Source organism: Takifugu flavidus, chromosome 20 (assembly GCF_003711565.1).
Source record: "Takifugu flavidus isolate HTHZ2018 chromosome 20, ASM371156v2, whole genome shotgun sequence".
Classification (NCBI taxonomy): Eukaryota; Metazoa; Chordata; class Actinopteri; order Tetraodontiformes; family Tetraodontidae; genus Takifugu; species Takifugu flavidus.
Window position 1 is genome coordinate 9,352,071 of NC_079539.1, and position 24,747 is coordinate 9,376,817.

Genomic DNA, 24,747 nt, shown 5'->3' on the forward strand with positions numbered 1-24,747 from the left:
CCTGCTTTCGAAACCAGGTGAAAACCCTAACACAGCCCCAACACAATGACTAATGAATGCACTTACTCTGCGTGATATACGTTTTCTCCATTTTTCCTCCACACATATGTCATGTTAGGGGGGTCAGCATATGCCTGGCACTGCAGAAGGGCATCCTGGGATACGTTGACGGACATGCTTCTCGGAGGGACGACAATGACGGGAGGGCCTGGGGAAAGCAGATTAGAAAGCATCGTATGTGCACAGTCCAAGTTCACAGTCCTCAATTGTTTGCTTTAAAGTGTTGATGAGTCAGTGGTTCTTATGTAACGCCCCCGCAAATGTGTGAAAAAATGGAGCTTAATGTGTCATATCTGACACATACCTGATCATATATGACCTGTACAGCGGTCATTACTGTTCGGCTCTATAATGATAAAAGCCCGATGGATACAGTCTATAAATAAGTGACAGTTTAGTGGGTTTTTAGACACACTTTATCCAGATAAGCTTTTCATCCACCATAATTCATCTATGAGGCAAAACCGCAAGCATGCTCTGCCAAGGCTCTGGTCATGTGACCGGGCTCTCCTCATGGTAATTAAACAGAAGGTGGCTGCTGCAGTTGTGTGATCCCACAGTGGAAGCGGGGTGAGACATCGCAACAGAACAAAAACATTCCCCAGCTCTGCCAAGCTGCAGACGTGTCCCGGCTCTCCAGAGAACATCAGCAGAAGGAAGAGAAGAGAAATAGGCAGAATTAAATTCCGCGCTGTATTATGCAAAACTGTGTAGGTGTAATCCACCGATATTGGATATGTGCATGCTTTACATGCGCTTGTCCTGAATTTGGGGAGCAAACATTTGGTAATGTTTTGGAAGACTGCAAACATTATTGTTTGGAGAAAAGAGATGTCCAAGAAGCAGCCTTTAAAATTCCCGTGGCCGCTCCTGGTATTGGCAGCCAATTCGTTTTCAGTTATGGCTCTGACAAATGATGTAAGAGGGGTGAAACGGACGTGTAAAGTGACGCTTACAACCAGTGACACCACACAGCCGGACGGAGCCGGCAGGCGGATCGACAGGCGTCAACAACTACTGACCTTTGATCTTCACTTTGGTCACGCGAGTCACGTTTCCCTCCGAGTTGGAGGCGTGGCAGGTGTACTGACCCGCTGTCTGCGCGCTCACCGCATGCAGAGACAAGACTCCATCCTGGTAAATACAGTGTGACAAACGCATCAGTTAAGCAGTAACGGAAACTGGACGAGATTCGAGCCCGAGCGTGGCGCGGAGCGCTTTATTTGCTCCATAATTCCTTTTATTGGAGTTTGATGTAGACCAAGTCTGTACACGAGAAACACTTAAATTTGACCTCTGTGTTTAACCAGCATCAGATGAGAGGTGGCCAGCTAATGTGTAGCCCTGAGGGAGCAGAGCCAGCCGATGAAGTGCCCTGCTCAAGGCCTTTGACTTGTAATGAACATTAACATGTGTTTGGATGCAGGGGAATTGGCAGATCCCAAGGATATCCACACAAGCATGGAAATAATCAAACTCCTATAGGCCTAAAGAAGGGCTATAAAAATATCTTAACCACTGAACCATCATGCATCATTAATGGCCTAAGGATTACTAATATCATAGGTCAAAATTTCCATTTCAATGCCTCAAAATCGCCAATTAGCTCCTGAAGGTTCTTGGAAGTTGCTCTGCGTGTCTTACTGAATAATTCCAATGTTAAAAATTGTCACTGTGTCACGTAAGAGACAAGTTTAAAGCTTAATTCTGTCCATGGAAAATGAGGCAAACTTTGGAAGCAAGGAAAGGAGCCACAGCAGTGAAAACAGAGTAACCAGAGCAACTGTCCCCATTTTGAATGGATTCAAAGGCAAACTTTGTCATGTAGGTTTTTAAATTAAAATTAATTCCTTTATCAATGTGAAAGTCTGATCAAACAGGAGCCGTTTCTGTCAGAGGTTTTGTTCCAGTCCCTAAACCAGAGTGGTTGATGTTAAGCTTCTCTAGTTAAAAAGAATCTGAAGAGAGGAACAGAGACATTTACATCATCTGCTGCTGAAAGAGGATGTGATAACGCTTTAATCATTCATCATGCAAAAATGAGTCTTACTCTGATGCTCCCTTTAAAAATCACAACAGCCTTTTTTTCTGCAACATTTTCTAAAAGAAGTCATCATTCAGTTGCAAATCAGACTGCAGTTGGAAAAAGGAAAGTCACATTCCTTTCGTTAAACAGTTATTTAAAGTCTTATATTATCATGAAAGATGAGAAATATCGCTTACAGTTATGACGTGACAATTGTGTTGCAGAATTTCTTGACTAGGATATAGATTAAACACATTATTATAATTGTTGAGGTTTGTCAGGTAGGTTCTGCCTAAGAGTAAGTAAGTATAAACGTACAATCTGAATGCAAACTCCTACTCTGCTCTGTTTCTATATCAGCTCACAGTGTGATACAAAAGCATCCTTGGATGGGATGTTTAGATCGAGGATGACAGGCAGCCGCAGAATGATACACACCCCTACGCTGACACAAATGAGTAAAAACACACCTGATTATTTGTTCCTTGAATCACTCTGCCATCTTTTAGCCAGGTGATGGTTGGGGACGGGTTGCCATGAGCAACACACACAAGAGAAAGATGACTTCCAACAAGGGCTTCCTGGGCGGGGGGCGGGGCCTGTGTGAAGGTGGGCGGGGCTGTGGGGAAAAAAGATGAAAAAAAGAAATATAAAAAAGCAGGTTTTCTCCGCACACCTGGGCTGTGATTGCTTCAAAACATACAACAGAAAATGCTCCAAGAATTTAGTCCCAATCAGATACTGACATTTAAAAAATTAATAAGGAGAGTTCAATTGACGGAACCCTCAACAAAGAACAAATTAGAGCGATAGAAGCTTAATGTCAAATCTTTACTCTGGTTTCAACACTAGAAAGAAGCGTGGGGGGTTCGGGTAAGTGCAGTAGAATCCCTGCAGACGGGGCAATCGTTATTCTGGACAACAACAGCCAAACAAAGACACTATGTCATAAGAGTTCTATATTAAAAAGCCAGAGTCGGTGTAAGCTTCAGCTTTGCGAACCAGCATTTAATGAGATGAGCCATTGCACCTTGCTGCCATGCATAACCTGAATACAGGTCTCATCACACCCTTTAAAGATGAATTACACAGAGCCCTTTCATTTTGAGTGTTGGAAAGTGTTGGGGGAAAAAAGTTAATATCTGCATGCGAAAAAATAACAGTCAGGGGGTTTTGAATCTGATTTTGTGGCCTGTGATCTCAAATGATAAGATATGAAAAAAGCATCTGCAGTAAGGTTACACCGAGGGCCTCAAACACACAACCACAATCTAACAGATTTCACATCCATCTGCTAACAGCCACAGTGAGACTGTCTCACCACGCTTTGATCAGCGGCATGCGGTGATGCTTTGTTGTGCAGGTTTGAGCTCAGAGAAGGTTCTCCCTCTGTATGCACAAACTTCAAAAGGACATAAAAATAATGACGCATATTTTAAATAGAGATGTATTATTTAAGCATATCAATAAGTGTAATGCCAACACCTGTCGAAGCCGATGCCTTGCCAATAGGGTTTTAACAAAATAAGTTAACAAAACAACTTTTAATGAGTTGTTTTGACTTCTTTGCTCAAAAAAATAAAATAAAATCCCACATATAGTAAACTGTGTTTTAAAGAAAAAGGAGCGAAGATATCATTTTTGTAACTGAAGCGGTTGGAGGTTTAAACTTCGGTTTTTCTATTTGAATGATTTTGGAGAGGGACTGAAACAGCCGGTCAGAGTGACAAAATGTAGTGTACAGTGAGATCTGCAAGATGTCCTCAGGGGAAAATTCAATTCAAATGGAAAATTAAACAAATATGTGCTGCCACAACACTCATCTTCTTCACCCAGGGAATAATAAATCACCAAGAAGACAATGTGGAGACCTTCACAAAGACAATGTGGAGACCTTAAAAGGTCATTTTTCCCGCATAACTGCTCCTGAGATTATAAAAGTCCCCCATGCAGTAATATTATTATTATGCAGCTCAAAGGAAGAATGAGCCTGTACAACACTGCAGTCCAGTTTTAAATTTCAGACTCAGTGCGTCTACGGCAATCAATCAGTTTTTATTAATATAGCATCCATTACAATCAAAATTGTCTCTAGGCGCTTTCCAGAATCCCAGGGCCTGACCCCCAACAAGCAACAGTGGCAGGAAAAACTCCCCTTTAACAGGAAGAAACCTTGAGCAGGACCAGGCTCATGTAGGGGGACCCTCCTGCTGATGGGGGGGTGGGTAAAGAGAGAGGAGAGGAGAGGAGAGGAGAGGAGAGGAGAGGAGAGGAGAGAGAGGAGAGGAGAGGAGAGGAGAGGAGAGGAGAGAATATGCAGAGATCATCCAAATACATTAATTACAACAAGCTGTCAGCAAAACTGTTGAGTGGGTCAGCAGGGTCAGAGGTCAGCAGATCAGCGGGTCATCGAACAGCTATAAAGTCGGTGATACCCGTGGGACCACATTTGTACTGTGTGTCTAAGGGAAGGGCCTGATATTTGATGTTGGCCTTTGCTCACACTCGAGCCTTAAATGGATAATGACCATCATAGGCTTGTTTGGTGTCGTTAGCCTGGCATCAATACTTGGAAATGTCAGCGCTCCTCTGGTGATATTAAAACCAAAGTGGAGGATAACAGTGCACTGTTGATTATATTAAAAAGGGTTGTGTGATTTCACACACACACTTGTAGATTACATGTGCCAATCATGATGGTTGTAAAGGTGTCTTTCAGCTTCGTGTCACTCACCAAGCTCCCTCTTATGTGGAAGTAATGCTGGGAATGAAAGTTGGCTTCTCCACTGACGTGTCAAAGATATTTTACATACGGATCACTGATTTTTGACCACAAACACTCGCTCAGCAATACGCTGTATTAGTGCAACAAATACACGCACAGACTATTCCATAAAGCTCACCAGTTACAGAGAGCTGAGTCCAGGTTCCATTTTGCAGCTCATCTGTGGGCTCATCCAGTAAGAGGATTCGACATTCATACAAGCCTTGGTCATCCAGCTGCAGAGCCTCCAGCCTCAGCGCAGTGGTTTGTACCAAATAGACCCGCCCTGTGGAAAGAGATGGCATGATTTTGAACATTTTCCTTTTTATTTATTCAACAGACAGCAGTTTAAAAGGTGGGAGGGCAGAGGCTGGGGGCCATGGGGGCACGCCGGACGCTGCTTTCACTTGTCGGTGTTCATGCGCATCCGGTGCTCTACTGCTAGAATGTCAGGCAACCTTTGCCGCTACATGAAAAACAACACTGTCCTCAAACGTAGCCTAAAACAGCCAAGTGATGCTGAAAATATAAATGTCTAACACGCACGTGCAACGGCAAGCGCAAACTCCCTGTTGCCAGGTGACGGATCCCTGGAGCCAATGATTGTCTTCAACCCTTTTATCTTTTGCAGTCGGCAGAGCACATGTGCCAGGATCTATATAAATCACACCTAATGACCCACACGATTGTCCAGTGGCCTCACTGAAAGTAAAAAAGCAACTCTGAGTATAAGGGAAGCACAATACAAGGACAAACGTCTGACTTTCTCAACCTCCGAAATAAAAAAAACGGCAGCTAGGCGGCAGCATGGAAACAGGCATGCGTGTTGCGGCGGTAGTTATTAATGGAGGCTGTGATTTCTGCTGGCTGCATCAGGGAGGGGCAGTTCTGACAGCCAAACACGAACCAGGAAGTTGGAGTTAGGTATGTCAGCAGAGATAACGCGCCTTATTTACTTTTCCAAGCTGCCAAAGGGGACTAAATCCACAAGGGAAAAGGAGGGGAGGGAGCTTAAAAAGTGGAGCAAAACACACATCAGCATACACTGTGGGGATTAGTGGGTTTGGAAATCCTGCCCTTTGACCCCTGGCAGTAATTTATTTATTTCTACATCTTTTTCATGTTTGCCGAATCGAGCGATATGGCCCAGTACAGTGCTGTGCAGGACGAACTGTGCTCTAAATGCTAAATGCTAAATATATCAAGTATGTTTTTATTGCTAAAAAATAAGCCTAAAAAGATAAGCCTGAAAGGACAATGGTTGCTCCTTCTTGCAAGCTTCTATGTTACAGAAATTAAGTGCTCTCCTGCTATGGGTTTATCATTTAATTAATTCTGATGGTCCACAACTGATGTGTTTCATGAATGCTGGCTAACAATGTTAATATGTTTGTTCTATAATTGACTATATGCACTTGGGGCCAATATTAACAATAATGATTATTACAATTAAAAAGCAGTCATTTATTTATTTTTTTAGTGGAACAACTTATAATGTAAAAATAGAATTATTTTAAAGAGGAACCAACATGATATGGATAAATTCTGCCCTCGTGGACGAACACGATTGACCTAAACTGAGCCATGAACTTTTGGAAAATGAGTAAAAGCTCCATGTTGTTGGACTGCTCTAATACTTTTGTGCCGAGAGGAGAAAATCAGAGTAGATGGGTTCCTAAAGCTTCTGGAAAGGGTGGCACCACATGATTGGAAGCTGCTGCATGAGCAGATTAAAACATAAGCCTCTCAAATGACAGCTTCAGAAATCATTTATTGGTGAAAAGGTATGATATAATGTCTATAAATATGCAACCGACGGAGAATTTGAGTTGAATAAAGTGTCCCATTTTTAAAGAGGAGCAAATATTTGCTGGATAAATTAAGATTCTTGCTTCTTCCCCCACAGGTTTGGGAACCAGCTCATCACCAAAGTCAACGCGTGATTAAAATAGACCAGATTTTCTAACAAACGTGCACAGGAAGTTCCTGATTTGCACAATTTGTTAACGCAGACTGATGAAGCTGCAAGAGAAGACCCAGCACGAGCATGCTATGCTATATCTGCTAAGCAGAACAATGAGCTGTTTGAATGATGCTGTTTCTCTCTCGGGTCCTGTTGGGCTGGTGTGACCTGGCCTGACAGAGATGACTGTGAACAGGCAGAAGCTCCGCCCACACCAACAGCACCATCCCTGATCCTCATGTTCCCATGAATGATCAATGAAAGGGTTAAATTAACTAAAGTGCAGTTTCCTTCTGACATGACACAGATGTACTCAGGCCTACATCCATCCACTCACACACACACACCCACACCCACCAAACTGTTCCAACTGCTCAAGTCCCTTCAAGGCTTTTTTTTCGTTCAAAACAATCTCAGGTGACAAAGAAACTCGAAACCACTCGTTACAAAGTCTTCATTCTTCAAAAAATGCTCAAAGGATTTTTCATGTACCACCCACCCAAAAACACTCTCAAAAGCACACACGAGGAAACTAGAAAAACACAATTTTCACTGACGAACACATACTTCCTGAGAATTTTTAACCCAGCTCTTATTTGGATTCCTTCTATAATTTCAAAAGCAGTGGCCCAGAAATATTTTCCTTTCTCCCAAAGCCAAAATGATCAGGAATCCGTCTTGTTTGCTTGGATATGGCCCTTTTGTAAAATGTGGTTCACATCCATACTGCTTATATTTAAGGCGTCCGCAGACGCGAGCGTCCCCGAGCGCGTCACATCCACGGGCAGCAGGCCCGCATCATCAGCGAGAGACGTTGTTGGCAATCTACACGGAGCTGTTCAGGTTTCGCTTAAGAAAGACGCAGATAAGGTTTCCCTCCACGCCGAGCATTTGAAATTTAAATTGAGAGCTCTCTGGCTATCAGAAGATACTTGTTTCTGTAACGGACGTCAGTAATCCCAGTGCAAACTCTCGTGTTTGTCCATCCCCCAAAGGAGGCTTATTATCCGCGTTGGCTGTGTTTAATGTGTTATGGCAGCGCAGTCCGCTCTCTTGCTAAGAGATTTACATGAGAAATGTATTTATACAGCTGTACGGTGAGTGTATGTGAGCTGAGAGATTCCCTGTCCCACTCACCAAACCCATGTTAATCCCCCATCGTTACTGCTTTATTCCAGCAAATATATTTATATTTTCCAGCTTTAAAGATTCTTGGGTGAACAATCTGGAGGAGAGTCATGCGTATCACGCTCTGTTGCTGTGCGTGCTTGAACAGAGAATGTTTAAATTTGATACCAGATGGGTTTTAAAAGAAAATAAGGGGCTGAAGAAGAGAGATACACGAGTTGATCGGCAAGCTGAGCTGCAACTCAATGGGGCCTCATGGGCAAATGGTGGAGGCAGTGGAGGAGCTGTGTGGCTGGAGGAGGTGAAATCCACACCAGTTGTTCCACTTCTGAAGCATCAGTTTTCCATCCTGCACCTGTTACTCCCACAGCACCCAGTGAGAAAGCTGGAGCTTAGCAACAGCAAGGACAAAGAGTCTCTTTTCAAGCCTTTTGTCTGCGTTACGGAGGGAGAAACTGCCAGAGAGGCACGTGATTACCCTCCCGGTTATAGGAGGAGCACAAGCAGTGGTGTTCATTTCATAAAGTATGAGCAATCTTTCCTAGGAGCAGCATATAGCTGCTTCCTCATCCAGAATCCAGGATTGGCCATCAGTGATCTGCAGATCTGGCAACAAAAGGATTTTATGAGCCGCGCAAGAAATTTAAAGTCTGCCCTTCTTCCGCTTACAAGATCTCACCAGCCAAGGTCCAACATGACTTTATAGCCATGTAAATGTGTCATATTTCCTGCTGGAGGAAGGGGAGGGAGTGGCATTGACCTGAAAGGCCAAAGAGCTGAACACAGGTTCTGATCCTTTGGCAAACATGCACATAAACGTGACGAGTATTGCTCTTTATTGTGTGCCGCGCTGCCCCCGAGTCCACTCAGAGCTGAAATCATTGTGAAAGCTTCACATCCACATAGAAATGTCATCGACAATGAATTAGTTGCAGCTTAATAGATATAATACCGCAATGAATTTAAAGATTTCATCTGTGATTCTAGCATTTTTGCTTCAACATATAAGCATTCCAAACAGGTGTTTCAATCCATCTGTATTGGAATTATTTGGAACAGTTGCAGGCTTTCTCTTCGGGCAGCTCCACAGAAAATAAGAGTGCCTGAAAAGAAAGCAACTGAGCTTTTGTCCACAGTTCCCATTGTCTGAGCTCTTAAGGGCTAGAGTGAGCTTTACGCAGGTATTGCTGCTGCACCGAGGAACTTCCCCTCACAGAACCATTACTGCTGTCAACGCTGCGGGCACAAAGGCAACAATGGTCATTGCAATTTGAGAGTTAGAGCCATCTTAAAAGAAGCAGGTTAGAAAGGTCATTGTTAATATGCTGAATCTCCTAAGGCTCTGAGAAGAATCCACGGCATTCGTTGTTTTCTAGAATGAGGCCTGATTGCGCTCTGTTAATTAATCCACAGCTGCTCACCAAAACTCAACAATACTTGTGATGTTATGTGCATAAATCTTCAGCAAAGTGTAATTAAGATGTAATTAAGATGTAATCTGGCGCAGCTTTTGTCCTGTTCAGGCACCACCACAACAGGCTGAAGGACATCCCATATTGATGGAGCCGCCAACTCAACGCAGGAACTCAGGACCCAAACTACCTGTTGCTTGCTGAGGGGTCGAGGCTCAGGGCTTCTCATGGACAGTCTGAATAAATGGAAACTGAAGCATGAACAGGAGCCCGGTGAAGGTGGAGAGAAAGCCCTGCTGGTGAAAGCCCTGTTAGACTAACCTTCTGATGGAGTCGTGTCTGACAATTTACACCTTGCTTGAGATTTGATGAGGTTGGGGGTTCGGTATAAGGTTCTTCTGGTCTTCTTCTGTTGTTCAGCTTTCAAAATTAACCTTCAATACTGTCTATATTGTGTAATTGTGACTGATCAATCAATAGAATGGACAGAAAATGTATTCCGGTGTAGAATAAAGATATGAAGACCTTAAATCAGGTGTGCCCAAATCCAATCCAGATGAAGCGGGTTTCTGTGCTACCAGGTCGACATTGTTTCACCTGACATCCCACCTTTGTCAGAGGAAGCGTTTTATGCCTGGTAGGACAGAAAACCTGGCTTGTCTGCGGCCTCATGGACTGGATTTGGGCACCGCTGCCTTAAATGTTCATGTGTTAAAAGCCACGCTGATGTTTCAGTGGTGCATAAAAAACCAACTGATGCGTTCCCGTTTTCACTCACCTTCATAATCCGGGTGGACACGAGGTTTGTACGACCCGAATTTCATCAGCACGGGGCTGTCGAGCCCCCGTCGAACCCATTCGACCACGCGCAGGGGAGCCGAGGACACGTTCCCAGCAGGTTGGGATGAAGGAAAATTACACGGCAACTCCGCCGCACCTCCTACTTTTCCGCGCACCTCCGGCCTCAAAGCTCCACACAGCCCTGAATTTATCAGGAGAACAGAAAACCTGTACAATCTGACCCATTGTTCCACAAACAGTCACAACACATTTCAAGCAAAACTGTCAGGCTACTTACAGAACAGACAGAAAGCTGCCGCCGCGGTGAAGGTGCTTCCTCGTGACCCCATGTCTGTCACTCACACAACCTGGTCACATGGTCAGCCTCTGTTGGCACAAGGGGCAAAATTGTCACAATCACATTATTGCCTCGGCCGCACGCAGGGCGACAGCCTGTGACAACCCAACAGGCTGCTGCAGAGCGCTTGCTTCCGTCATAATTTAAAGCACAGTGTGTGTGTGTGTGTGCGTGTGCGTGTGAGTGTGTTTTTATGCAGCTTTTCAGTAACTGGAATTCGTCCCATGTCATTACACAAATGGCCGACGCCGACTCGGCTGCCAGAAAACTCAGCGGACCTGTACCCTTTTCTGAAAGTGAACGTCATAAAAGTCACATAAATCTCCGGAGAGTCACATGCGGAGTGACAGATAAGTGTTTTATTTAAAACGCATCAATGAAGGTCTCTGGCCGGAGCGGCTGTACTTAGCCGTCAAGGACGGAGATAAGAAGAGCTGATTGGGAGGCCATAAAGAGAGAAAGGCAGCGCTGATGTCACCGGGACGACTCAGGAGCAACACGAAAACAGATCCGAATTACAGGACAGATCGGGACGTGCGCAGCTCCCGGTTTCAGCGCTGACTCACCTCTGGAGACGGCAGCTTCAGCGAGGAGAGGAAATCAAGATTTAACGAATGACCTTTACACTCAACGGTATCTGGGTCACAAACAACGGCAACAATTGACCTGCTTAAAGGTATATATATAAAACTAGAAATCTGAAGGCTGCCAGACTACAAAAGCAAACGGCAGAGCGAGGGGAAAGCCGCCTTAATTGAAATGAGGTTAGGCCATAATTAGATGACATCATCATATAATTGAGTGCTTCTGCTACAACGTCTTGCCAAATTCTTCTAATCGGCCATTGACATGTGAGAGCAGGATTATTTATTTTTCCTCCTCTTCAGCTCACTTGCATTGTAGTAAAGCACATATTTGATGCAATTTTAAAAAAATATAAAATAAAACTACATTAGGGTCATGCTCACGGGTGAGACTGCAAGGTTCCCTGTGTGTGCAGATTTCCTGGCAACGCGCTCATCATAACAACAAGGTCGGCCTTATTAGATTTATGTGCTCATGCGAATGATGCGACTGCCATCTTCAGTGATCCCTATTATTCTTTAATGTAAACAGTGACCCCCCCATCCCAGTCCCAGTCCCAGTCCCAGCAGGCTATATCCATAACTCTTTTATGGGCTTTTTCATTTTGTGGCGGGGGCAAGGTCTGTGCCGGTAGAAAACAATTACACAGGCTGTCAACATGCCGCTGCTTCCCACAGCACAACATATACCGACTTTTTTTTTCTTAATAAAATCACAGCCAAAGCCAGAAAACAGGATCTGCGATGCATCTGCAGCTCCTGTGCTGTGATTCACATGCGGACATTTGTTTCCCAGCCCCTTTTCCACCATGCGCTTCTATGCAAAACCATCCAGCAGAGACTTGATCCGCTGCTTATCATATCCCAGCTGTTTTGTTTTGGTTGAGGACACGCCCGGCCAGCCAAACTGAGATGTCATCGTCCCAATTCTCAGAACAGAACGGCCGAGGAAACCTCATTAAAATGGCGAAACAGCGGTGGCTTCGCCATGTTTGCCTCATAACGAGCAGATTCACTCCAGATTCTGCTGTTCACCTTGGAGAGATCAGGAGTTTGGATTACTCCGGATTGACACACGCCGCCACTGTTTGCGCAAATAACTCGGCTCCCTCACAGATACCGAGTAGATCAATAAAATGTTTACAAGTTTACTGCTCCAATGAGGTTAAATGGCAAAACACCAAAGTTAATAAACTGGGATACAAGCGATTAAAACCAGACCAAAGGTGACAAAGGTCTCGCTGTGGGCTGTTGGCCGTGATTAAAACGGCGACTCCAGCTCATCGAGCAGCCAGACAAACAGGCCTGCAGTGCTGAGACCAGTGTGCCATGGAAACACGGACGCTTCCCTGCCACTTCCTGCTCTGCGCCTCGAGAAACTAGAAACATTACCACGGCGGCGAGTTGGAGTGATTCAGCCAAGTGCCCCATGTAGCACAGATATATCAGCAGACACAACTGGAGCTGTTCAACCACAGGCGTGCAAATCAAATTCTGACCTTTTTTTTGTAAATACAAAGACGGAATAATCAGCAATTCTGCCAAGAGCTGCGCAAGTGACAAGTGTAAACACGCCATTATCATTTTTTTAGACAATTAACCTCTTCTTGGTTTTGTAATCCACCGTAAACGGTCTCTAAATATAACATCATATACTTTCGATGCAAGAATCAGCGCTTGACTGTAGCTACTGAGGTTCATTTCTACAGTAAAAGAGCAAATTTTTGCTGTTTCTTCTTTTGGTGTTTTAATTAGGCCCTTACATACAAATGTTAATATATTTGATCCTTCTGTAGGGAAATTACCATGGCAACTACACAGAACCATTGGGAGCTATTGGTAAATGAATGCTATGACTATGGATGGAGGCAGAGCAGCACCAGCAGTGTTGAAGCTAAGCTAGTGTTCGGCGCCACGTCCTTACTGAATGCAACGGCCATCGTCTCTGAGCCAAGCCTTATGGAAATACGTGGCTTTTTCCTCACTCAGATTTGGGGTCATTTTTATTAAGTTATTTTAAATGCTAAATAATTACTTGTAGGGTTCATGCTGCTAGGCTCCACGAAAGGTGATGACTCTATTTTCCGAAGCCATATCCCCAATTTCAGTATATATATAATTTTTTTTTGCACAACTTAGTTTTCACAAACCAATAAACACAGATTAATGTGAAAACCTTCAACTCCCTAAAGACGCAAAACCTTAGACAACGTTTCCTCTGAAGTTCCAACGATCTCGCCACCCATTTACAGCAAATGTACGGCGAAATCCTCAACAATCAGAACAAAGCAATGACCTCGCAATCATGTCTGCACCCCGCAACAAAACGCTCAACTGGAAGGTGAAAAAGTGCACGGTTGGCTTTATTTCTACCCCGGCGCTGCGTATCAGTAGGCGTTTAATGCTAAAACTTGGAATAATGACCAACATTCCCCTTAATGGTGGTTTATAAAGCACAGGGACAGAGAAGGTAACGTCTTCCTGGTTTATACAGATGCTGGTTTTGTTCCCTGAGTCCCTACTCATTGAGCGTTCCCTATCAAAAAGCCTCAAAGAAGCCTGGGTATTCAGAGTATTCACTTGAGACTTGTTATCTGCTGTCTGGACCAAGTGAGTCATATGAAATGTATAGAAAACTCATTTCATAGTTCTTCCTTACACATATACAAGAACATTATATGTGGCCTGACTGGATTTGTATTTTGAAGAATGATTCAAAGAGAAGCGGACGAAATAAAGACGATTCTGTACTTCTGAGAGAGGTAGAAGTAGCATTTTTGAAAATCACCACGGCCGCCGGGGAAACATTTTTCCTTTAGTAGCATATCGATTTTTCGTGAATTACTCCTGTTTTATGAGTTCCTTCTTCCTGGATTCCATTTTTTACTCATGCACGTGCGTCTCAGCGGGGTAGTTGTATTTAGATGGGCTGCATTCATATTGCCACTTTTTTATGTGGAAGCAGTCACAAAGTGTGTATATATATTATTATTTCTATGTTTCCATCTGAGTCTCAACCCAATTGAAATAATAGCAAAAGAAACATTTCACTTGAGATATCTGCCAGCTTGTTGCACAACAGGTGGCTGGTTGCTCTCAATCCGACTTACAACTGTTTAATACACCTGTAAATCCAGCCCATAGCTGATGTTGACACTGCCTGACTAAAGTCAACACATGTCTGAGTCCGAGCCATGTGAGCAGACCCTGGTTTAAAGTTTAATTTCCTCGACTGCGCCATTGGAACTCAACACTCCAACAACTGAGATGCGATGAAGACGGATAACCATTTTACCTTAAAGGCTATGAAATCCTACTTTTTCAGCAGCTTCTTCCGAGTCACCTGGTTAAAGAGGCACATCCAAATCTCAAAAGATCAGCATCACACGATTAGCATGGCGAAGAGCATGTACCTTGATTTGGAACAGAACGCCATGCTAACTGATCGCAGCAATACTGCAAACAACACCAGTTTATGAGCTCGGTCACCTCAATGGGCTCAAACTTTAAACTGAAACTGAATTTATCTGCACCTGTCCACACTAATATAGCAACACACGATTCGGACATTCTCTACTTGAGAGGCCAGCGTAGTATGAAGTATGCAAACCTGCCGGGAAGTTCTTCACCGTGCTTTGCATCTGCTTCAGCCGATTAAGGTGTTTACCACGTCCAGGAGCTTTTAGGCGAGGCCTTTACAAAATAGGTGAAACAGATACGCACTCCATCCAATGACATCACGATGTGCTCGTTCACAAAGCTACACCGGTTTTAAAATTTAAAATAAAGGCCTAAATAGTGATGAAAGGAGCCTGGACCTTGGGACGCTCGTCATCACCGGTCTGGATTGTATGACATCTAAATTAGATTCTGTTTGCTGTTGCAAGCTCAAATGTGTGCCTTTGGTATCAGAAAAAAGCTTTTAAATATATGGAAGAAGTAATAGGAGTAGTAGGAATAGTAGCCTCCTTTTAATGTGAATAAAAGGACAAGTTGGATGTTATTTTCTTACTTCATCACACATGCTTTGGAAATATCTCAGAAAAGGGGTTTTAAACATCCGAAAGCAGATGTTTGGGCAAGTAAATGCAGGTTCGTTCCAAATGAGGCGCATAACAATAAAACATGCTCTTTAGTGCATGTGGAACTGCCTGTAAAGGTCAGCCAACCTGTTTTCTTGACATTTCATGAATGATGAAGAGGAGGTATTAAACATATATGAGCAATAAATAAATAAAAAATATACCACACACAACCTATTCATTATTAACTAAGAGCCCATTTGGTGGCCCTGAGGGCCGAACAGAAATTCATTTTCTTCATTTACAAAAATAAATAAAATAATAAATAATAAAACCTCTCGATGGTTTTCAGATAGTGATAGAATAATTGGCACTCTCCCTGCACGAGTTTGCACAATTCTTTCTCCAGTCTTTCAAAGCTGCTGGAATCCACCAAAAACAACCGGTATCATTAAGGAATTGTTTGGTGAAAAGCGACCCTACCTGTGGCCCTTCTTCCCGGCGCTTCCCTTTAAAAACGCATCTTTACGCAGCTCTCTTGCAGTAACGCGTCCAGATCGATGCTTCGTGTGGACTCCGGGTCACAGACTGATAACGGGGCCTCTTGTTTCTTTTTGCCGTCGTACAATTACCTGAAATTAGAGCTTTTTTTCCTGGTTGAAAAACCTCACCGCCGCCGGCAACAGGTGTTGCGTTCAGGTACAGGTGACAGCGAAGCATCGACGTATTCGGTTACCTCGGAGTTCGACCCTCCCTTCCTACTTTTTCCTCCCTCTGGTTCCTGTTGTCGTTTAAAAATCCAAATCAACCTCAACTGCGTTTCTGACATGTGATTAAGCCTCTTCAACGTTAAACCACATGCGTTGTGCATATACATATATATTTTATTTATTTATTTATTTATTTGTGCGCAGGCAAAAAAATCCTTTAATCCTCAGGGGCATCCGGTTTAGTGTAGGCCACCAGGGGGCGTCCTTGATCTGGTGTTGTCGGCCATGACAGGAAACTGACCTGCGAGTCACTCAGGGCAGCCTGCAGATGAGAAATGGCTCTATTGGTGCTGGGTGAGATGTGGAAAAGGAAGGGAGGAAATAAGAAAGGATTGGTGATGCTTTTGGAAATCACTGAAGCCACACATTCAATTTCAAGAGCACAAAGGCGGCGAAAACTGAAAATATGACCTTATTTTGAATTTTACACCTCCAAAACATTCCAAAAGGAAAGACATCACACAATGGCAGGAATAAATAAAAATATGCCACATCCTCACAACCAATATGCGAGGTGTGACAGCAGATTAGAGATGTCATTAGCCGATGAAGAGGAGCCCAGAGAGGCTGTGGATTTAGCCCATGTACGAAGTAACTTTTAACTATATAGAGAATCTGACAAAAGTCTGAGCAGGATAATCCTCTTATTTTCCCAGATCGGTCCTCTTAATAGTTGACACGAGTCTGTTTGAGTGCACCGGTTGCAGCCACTCGCAGCGCGAGTTCATTTCTAATGAGCTGGGGTGAAAGTGGTTTTAAGAGTCAAACCCTGAGTTTTCTTTTCTTTTCCTTTGAAGAGACACAACATTCGGCTTGTTATCAGTTCAAAAAGGCTTTGACGGCAGCGGTATGAGGGCGCGTGGCACCGTGACGCTGGTGAAAACACCATTAGTGCTGGAGACGTTTCAGGTTTGGGGTCAACACTTTCAAGTAGGCGACGTCGTTATCAGAGATCGTACTTATTTCCGACAGATTAACTCAAACAGCCTTTGTCTATTAGAGCATGCTACAGGTTCCAAATGCACATAACCTTTATACCCTACACACATGAACGGGTGTTCCGCATGAATGTGCAGTTTAAATAAAGGGTGCATCATAAAATCAGCATTTTATTCTCAGTTTATGGCAAATAAATATAATTTCTTACAGCACATGACTTTTTTTTTACTTCTTAAATCAGGCAAATGCATATAAAAAATACATCTTTCTACATTGATATGCATAAACAAAGTAACACATTACATTTTAAAATAAATGCCTTCTAAACAGTGCCGCAAAAAGTTTCTGGTTATATTGGATTGACACCAGTAAATACTCAGAAGATAGATAGACAACTGTCTCTAGGATGCTAATCTGCCATATATGCTAATCTACGTCTTCAGCTGCCGAGAAGAAAGCGTCAGGCCTTTACAGTGACTTTTTAACGTCCTTTTTCTCTGCCGTTAAATCTCCGTGGCTCAACGTTGCTACAAAGTGCAGAAAATAAACAACAGGCGATAAAATCAAACTCCAATCTGCCACCTGTGAACGCAGAACGGTGGTGACGCCTCTCCTCGATGGCTACAAACATTCAGGGATCCAAAATAACTGCGTGAGAACACAGCGTGTCTGAAGAACCAGGACGTCCTCTTCTCCTCAGTCACCAAAATCTGGGATGTCGTCATAGGAGTAACCCCGGTAACCCTTGGCGGCATAGTAGGCGATTCTTAAATGGTAGAAGCCAGGCAGGAAAACCAGCAGCCCGATTATGATGACGGGAATGGTGCGGTCCGGGTGCTGTGAACAATAAGAACCTGCCATCAGAGCTGACCAAGTGACATTTTCTTTGAATTAACGACCCAAAACACTGACCTGATCCATTCATGTCACACCTGCCCACAAGTACTAGAATATTTTTTAATGAGGAATGGGAAGAACCTACTTACGGTGCTCTACGGGGCTTAAGTGTACTGATCTAAAAAAGGCCCATCAGGGTGGGACGACTTCATCTGGAGGCTGTCGCATAGCTCTGCCTTCATCATTGCATGGAGAGGAGCCCACCCACCAGGAAGTGCTGCCACTTTCTATAAATATCAAGTGTTTCACTCCACCAGCAGGTGGCAGTCTGACGCAGCACAGAACTGCGGGGCTTTTTCTCTTTGAAAGGCGTGGCTGACTGAATATTTCTACCTTTTCGACAGGGAGTGGGACCTGCTGAGATGTATTTGTAAGTGTTTTTAATGAGACTAGTCACCAAATAATAAGTTTACTTGAACACGTCCAAACTTTCTTCTGCAAGATGAAAGGATACATTTTTATTTAAGCCTCTTACTGTAGAAGGTGCCTGTTTCAAAGCTGTTAAAAGCTTCTGCATAAACTAGCTGTAATTCCTGATATTAGTCATGGGATATTTAATTCAGGTGTGTTAATTGGGAAGCGGAGCGCCCAAACATTCCGTCGATGTCAAATCGGATTTACACAGAGTGAAATAAATAAAATATAAACCTCCTACTGACAATTACAAATAGAACATGTGCAATCACCCACATGGAGTTGGGAATTAAGGAGATCACAGCAGGGAATCCACAATTTGGCATGTGAAGGCTTTGGAATACTAAAATCATTAGCTATTTTCAAACACAGACAAGCTGAGTGCAGCCAGCAAATCCAAGAGAGAAGAACTGGAAGCAGGACAAGACAGAAACCTAATTGGTCCAATTTAAAGGTAGCAAGACACCATCTTTGCCAGGCTGTAGACAGAACTCAAATATAGTAAACATGGAGACCTCAGGGTACATTAACACTTTTCAATTTCTGTGTCAATATAATTACCACAATCACCCCCCCCCCCCCCCCCCCACATGATATTTCTTGGAATGCTTCTTCATTTTCCACGTGAACAATACAAAGATGCAGATTAACAGCAGGCTGTTAGTTTAGCATAAACGCAGGAGGTAGTGCAAACAAGGTAATCTGATTCTGCCCATGCAAATGAAATCCACCCTTTCTGTGTTAATTATCCTCACACACATGACAGTTTATATTGAGTTTGAATAGCAAAACACGTCATTGTTTTGGTTATTGTGTCTGTTTCTTGTGGTGGCTAAAGATATTCTGAACAAACCAAAACAAAAAGGCTTAAGAAAACAAATCTATCAGGTTATTAGCTGTTTTAAACCCACATGGTGGGAAAATGTGACACCTTTGACAATAAGCTGGTCACGAGAAAAGCATATGCACAGTATAATCCAATATTAATGAATCCAGACAAAGGCTAAATGAGGCCCGTCGACAGATTGCTTCGACCACAGCGACCAAACTCACCTCAACCTCGATGACTCCTGACAGAAGCAGAGCTCCCAAGATTATCAGCAAGGAGCCGATCAAAAACAGGAATATGGCCAATGCGATGGCCTTGTACGGGACTTTGGGAGGACTTTTTTTGAACTGTAAAATTCAAACAAAAAGAGAACCAAAGAAAGTTTCAGTCTACTGAATTCAGGTACAAAATAATATTCTAGAAACGGTGGTTTAAAACTGAAGATGCACAGAAAGCAGGTTCTTACCTGTAAATCTATGTAGCCATCCTCATCAGCGGCCAAGCGGGAATACTTAAAGCTGCTGTTGGACATTCCAGCTCCTAACATACTGCTCCTAGCTGCCTTCATGGTGGGAGCTATAGGGAAAAAACAGATCGGTCAAAATAGCTACAAACAAACGTTAAACCTTAGCTGTACAAAATTAAGCCGACTAACCTTTAACTCCTCCTATAGTCATATTTGTGCCATCCAGAATCTATAAATGCATACAGTAAATATTTAGTGGGAAAATCTGACAGAGCGTGACAAAACCCCCTATTTTTACTTTCTAGCTGTAACTTCCTTTAGAGAAGTGAGAGAAGAGGGCAGGTTTCAGAACCATGCTGCTACATCTACTCACCACAAAGCTTTTACAACAGCAAATCTCCGGGCTTCAGCAGCACGGTGGAGGCTCCTATATCATCTGAAAAGGAAGGTAGAAAAGCATAAATACAAACACAGTGGAATCACAGGCAGCCTGAAGGAAACCCTTTATGACATACTGACCCACTCATTTAAAAGACATGTTGATAGCATTTATTTAAATGACCATTGGGGAACCTTTTGTTAATGGTTGTCATTTCCTAAAATCAGACCCCATCCCCTGAGAAGTTATGCATTTATTTATTTTTTAATCATGTTTGTGACGTTATTGTTCGGGAATGAAATATACTTTAAAGCTCGATGATGTTTTAATCTGTAATGTGGAGTTTGTGACGCAGCAGAACTAAAGGAACAATGGTTGACTGGATCAACATTTTTCACGTCTGTAAAAGAATAAAACGCTTTTTAGCCGTGTGGATATTTGCAGCTTTTGTTATGTAATTTAATCGGGCAAATGTGTACTTTATTCGGCGAATGTCATCTCATAAGTATGTCTCACTTTTAAACAATTAACACTCATTTACATCTCTCTAGCCTTTAAATCTTGCAAACACTAAATATTAGATGATGTAAAGTTTACCAAGGTTGGCGTGACCTTTTTGTACATAATAATCGGCTAAAGTAGCTGTAGCATTAGCTTCTTTGAAGTTACGCGGACAGTGACAGGAGCGTGGCATTAAATGCGTTAAAATAAGACTTTTAAAGCAGGTTATTTTATCCCTACCTTCACTTGAGCTACAGCTGAATTGTAACGGTGTAAATATTGTAAAGTAACGCAGACTGCTGCTCCACTGTGTCACGTCTACATCAACTTCCTCTTTGTAGCACTGCGCATGCGCAATGCTGCCGCCCCATTTCTGCCAATGTTTCTCGAAACTCACTTAAACTTGGTCGTTAGTTTTGTATGTAACGGAATAAACTATTAGTAATAGTCTAGTAGTAGCAGTAATAGTGACAGTACTAGCAGTAGAAGTGTTTCTAAAATGTTATATTAATACAGATATATACAAAAAGAATAAAAGCTATTTTAAAATCTGTACAATCTATAATGTATATGCACACACACACACACACACACACACACATATATACACACATTTTATTATTTTATTTAAAAAAATAACTGGATGAGGAGTAGGTAAAAAAACTACTTTCACAAGACACTGACAAGGAGAAATGTCTCAAGGCAACCTATCAATAACCTGTAAATGTCTTCACAAAATGTATGAATCACCTGGGATGCTTGCAAGGCATAAAATTACAAATACTGTATGATCTGTACAGTCAATCATTAAATATGCCGAGATTAAGAGCGACATCTCTTTCATATCTAAATTAGGGAAATTCTGACATAGTAAATGACAATTTGACAGCTATATTATTAAAGATGGTTGTTGGCTGCAGCACGGAGAGGCCACAGACAATGGCAGGGAGAAGAAGGGAGCACTGGGTACTAATAAAGATGGTCGAGGTAGACCTAAACAAGGTCTGGTCTAAGGTTGTTAACATGCTGAAGTCCATTAAGACCTCGACCTTGAAATCCTGACTGTTTCCAACGGAAATGGAGCCTGAGCATGCATTGATGCCGTTTTACATAGAGACGCCGGTCAAATATGCACTTGCTGCTGGAAGACATAATGTCGGCGAGCTTTGGCTTGAACTTCAACTTCAACTCAATTTTATTGGTCCCTTTGTGATGACTCACTCAGGGAAATTGAAAAATTCCAGCAGCACATTAGAAAGAGTAGCACACAGGAAATATGGTTAAGTTGCAGTACGGATGAGAACGAGGTTAGTGCACCAAATATATTGCACCATGCGTTCATTTCTGTGTGTGCAAGTGTCGCACAAGTAAGTGTAAGATGGTTACCACCCCACCCCCCCACCCCCCAACTGTCCTCTGTATTCTATGTCCTCATACTCTATGCCTCCCACCCCAAGTGAGGAGTTGTAGCCTGAAGAAGAAGAATAAATTAAACATTTCTGTGCATTTGGGGTTTTTTTGGCAGAAAGCTGTGCTTGCCTGCCATGACTTTAAGCACATATGTGTCAGGAAAGAACCAAATAATGTTATTAATGAACAGTTTGAGGATGTTTCTCCCATATATTCCATGATGTTTTAAAATGTAATGCTCAAAGATGACAGAAATTTCTAAGGCCAACAACTGTAAGTGAAGGCTCAGCAAGATGTTTATTCAAATACCCTACAAACACCCTCTTAAAAGGATTTTCATTTAAAAATGGATAACGTTCTTCCCAAACAACACAAAAGCCCTTGCTTCCAGTGTTCTGTAATATTTTTTATCTCCAACCTGCCTCTCTGAGATCAGAGTCACTCCTCTGATTTGCTCAGCTGAGTGGATAAAAAAAATTACAAATGTTAATTTCAGAGTTCACAAAAAAGGATTACCTGTCAGGACAGTCATGCCATTGTAATTAAACTGAGATGATATGTGACACTAAGGGTATTGGTTTTTCTTGGTAACAACTGTAAAGAGGTGCATTTATTCAGGGTTTTTTTTTCTCCATAAATGTCACCTTTGTTCAGGAACGTTTCAGTTTATGTAGCTAAATTATTAGCTGCTCTTAGAGAAGTCATTTAAAACAAATGTTCCTTTACAGGTATTTGATTGCCATGGTACACTGATATAAACAAAACAAAAAAAACTCACTTACTGGAATTAGATGGAAATTTGCATCTTACTCTTTTTTTTTTTCTTTTGTTCATTCGTGGAATGTTTCAGAGAGTAGTCATCAAGCCAGTCCTTTTAGGCCTGCAATCCAGCTGGGTTTGCTGGCACCTGCTGTCCCCTGAGATCCCAGTTTACTTTGTGAAAATAAAGGGGGAAAAGGGCAGCAGGTTTGAGCACCAGTTACAACAGGCCTTTCTGTATTAAGTTGGAATGCTCGCTGTGTGCCTGTATGAGACCCCTCTAGGGGCTCCAGTCTCCTGCACTATCTAAAAGCATAGAGGTTAGGGCCGTTGCGTCCCCCCCAGGGATCTGCTTTTGCAGCCAATGGTCAGGGGCTTATAAGCAGTAAAAAAAGAAGAAAAAGAGAAGCTGTCTACCTGGTAGGACAGAAAACTCAGCTGGATTTCAGGCCTCATGGGACTGGTTAAAATCCACCAAGACTAGCTTTTTCATTAAAGAAATGACAACGAAACAACAAACTACTGCTAAACTACAAATTAGAGGTTTTCATCTCTTGAAACACAGCAGAAATTAGGAACTTAATCCCCAAAAAGAAATTTTAGATTTAGTGTATGTTAATAAAAACTTGTCAGTTACCAAAAAAAAGAATCAACATGTCCTCAGCTCACCAACTACTTTTGGAATACTTATCTGACAGTGAATGTCCTTCAATGTCTAATAATCACTAACACGTTTACATAAAACAACATTGCTATGGTGTCAATAATATTTTTCAAATAAAAACTTTAGATCCTTTGATATACCCCAGGAAACAATCACATTAAGGTGCAAAACCTGACTGAGTTAAATGAACATCTATGTAATTACTGTACTTCATAAACTATATGTAAAACAATGTCAGTCTAATCGTGTTTCCATAACCAGACTGGTTCATTTAATAAAAGAGATAACGTCAGAGGAACTGAAGGTCACAGCGCACGTGCATCCAATCATCAATCACGTGTCCTCTGGCACTTTAATAACAAAAACGGCAATCGTTAAAGAACTCAGATGGAATCCCGGCTTTATACATGTTGCTGTGGACAACATCACCTGCACACGCTGCAGATCTGTCCAACAGATACACGCTCCTCATACCCATAGCCATAAATGCTAATCAAATGTGAGTATCATAAATATGCCACATCTAATTCTACACTACTGTGTGATTATATACAGTTGATACAAATTAGCCCTATGTTCCGGGTTTACTTTTAAAGGGCTGTATCTGGGTTTGCACCTTATTGTCTTTACTGGGTGGCTTCTCTTAAACATAGCAGTACCATAAATATAAGGCCTTGTTTGTCCTCTTTTTGCCTTTGGCTTAACGTCTTCAGTAATTAACCAGCTGCAAGAGGCTACTGTATTGTATTTAAGAGCAAAAATCCAAGAACCAAAGCAAAGCCGCCTCTAACAAAGGCTTTATGGAGCATACAGGAAATGACTGATCGTATCGAAAAGCTAAATTTGGAATTTGGAACAACGATGGAAAACGGACCCAGCAGACTGCGGCAGCAGTTTCCCCATTTGATCATGGAAACACATCAGAGTCCACAGACTGCTGCTGCTTTCTTTCCTTCCTGTTCTGACTGCTGAATAATCCATCCAGGTCTTCAGTCCGCCCCAGAGGCTTTGCCAGTTAATGAAACAAAAGTGCTCATTTCAAATTCTATTAGCCATGTCTAAGTGCATCCCCTAATTAATTGAATTCATATCTTCTTTTTTTTCACTAAACAAGTCCCCTGGCATGACAGGCATCCATCAGTATCTGCACAGAGCTCTGCTGAGGACAGGAAATCAAATTAGATTTGTTTTCTTTGGGGACTCCACCTCGCTGTGTGTGTCAGCGTGTTTTAGATTTGATGGATTTTAATAAACCAACCTGTTATTAAAAACATGCTCTAAGAAGGGAACACCCAGAAACATGTCCAGTTTCCTGAATACTGAAACCGAAGCTGTGACAGCGGTTCACTATTTATAACACAGTAATCATCTTAAAGAAATCTTTGGAATAATCTGAAACATGCTACAAAAATTTGACAGCATCTATTCTGCAGCAGAAGTACTATATTTTAGTCACACACATTAATAGAAAAGCAACCACAAAATGAACCTTTTTAAATGAATATGCAGAAAACAAAAGAATAGTAAAAAAAAAAAAAAGAAAAAAGGAGAATAGCAAAGATGTCATCAAAACCGGGGATCGACCAAAGATCAACAGTTTGGAAGAGTTTTATCGAGCGGTT

At 42.4% G+C, this 24,747-nt stretch overlaps 2 protein-coding genes across 3 annotated transcripts in view; both read right to left on the reverse strand.

Annotated features, from left to right (window-relative positions):
• igsf9a (immunoglobulin superfamily, member 9a) overlaps window positions 1-15,978 on the reverse strand; it is a 36,468-nt gene extending 20,490 nt beyond the window's left edge. Inside the window, exons 1-8 of the mRNA XM_057019694.1 lie at window positions 15,834-15,978; window positions 15,581-15,729; window positions 10,432-10,520; window positions 10,132-10,335; window positions 4,990-5,136; window positions 2,557-2,705; window positions 1,083-1,194; window positions 67-208 (exon numbers count right to left, since the gene is read on the reverse strand). Of these exons, the coding sequence (XP_056875674.1) occupies window positions 67-208; window positions 1,083-1,194; window positions 2,557-2,705; window positions 4,990-5,136; window positions 10,132-10,335; window positions 10,432-10,483 (806 nt within the window). The 5' untranslated portion in view covers window positions 10,484-10,520; window positions 15,581-15,729; window positions 15,834-15,978. The remainder of the gene's footprint in view (window positions 1-66; window positions 209-1,082; window positions 1,195-2,556; window positions 2,706-4,989; window positions 5,137-10,131; window positions 10,336-10,431; window positions 10,521-15,580; window positions 15,730-15,833) is intronic.
• Window positions 15,979-16,963: 985 nt separating this feature from the next.
• Window positions 16,964-20,672, reverse strand: LOC130517418 (transmembrane protein 230-like). Of its 2 annotated transcripts, none has more exons than XM_057019280.1 (6): window positions 20,533-20,672; window positions 19,786-19,848; window positions 19,602-19,641; window positions 19,413-19,522; window positions 19,171-19,293; window positions 16,964-17,643 (listed from the first exon to the last, which is right to left on the reverse strand). In XM_057019280.1, the coding sequence occupies exons 3-6, from the start codon at window positions 19,621-19,623 to the stop codon at window positions 17,503-17,505; spliced, it is 396 nt and encodes a 131-aa protein (XP_056875260.1). In that variant the 5' UTR covers window positions 19,624-19,641; window positions 19,786-19,848; window positions 20,533-20,672; the 3' UTR covers window positions 16,964-17,502. The 2 variants fall into 2 exon arrangements, with proteins under 2 accessions (XP_056875260.1, XP_056875262.1); XM_057019282.1 differs by lacking the exon at window positions 20,533-20,672 and adding an exon at window positions 20,389-20,411.
• Window positions 20,673-24,747: the final 4,075 nt, after the last annotated feature.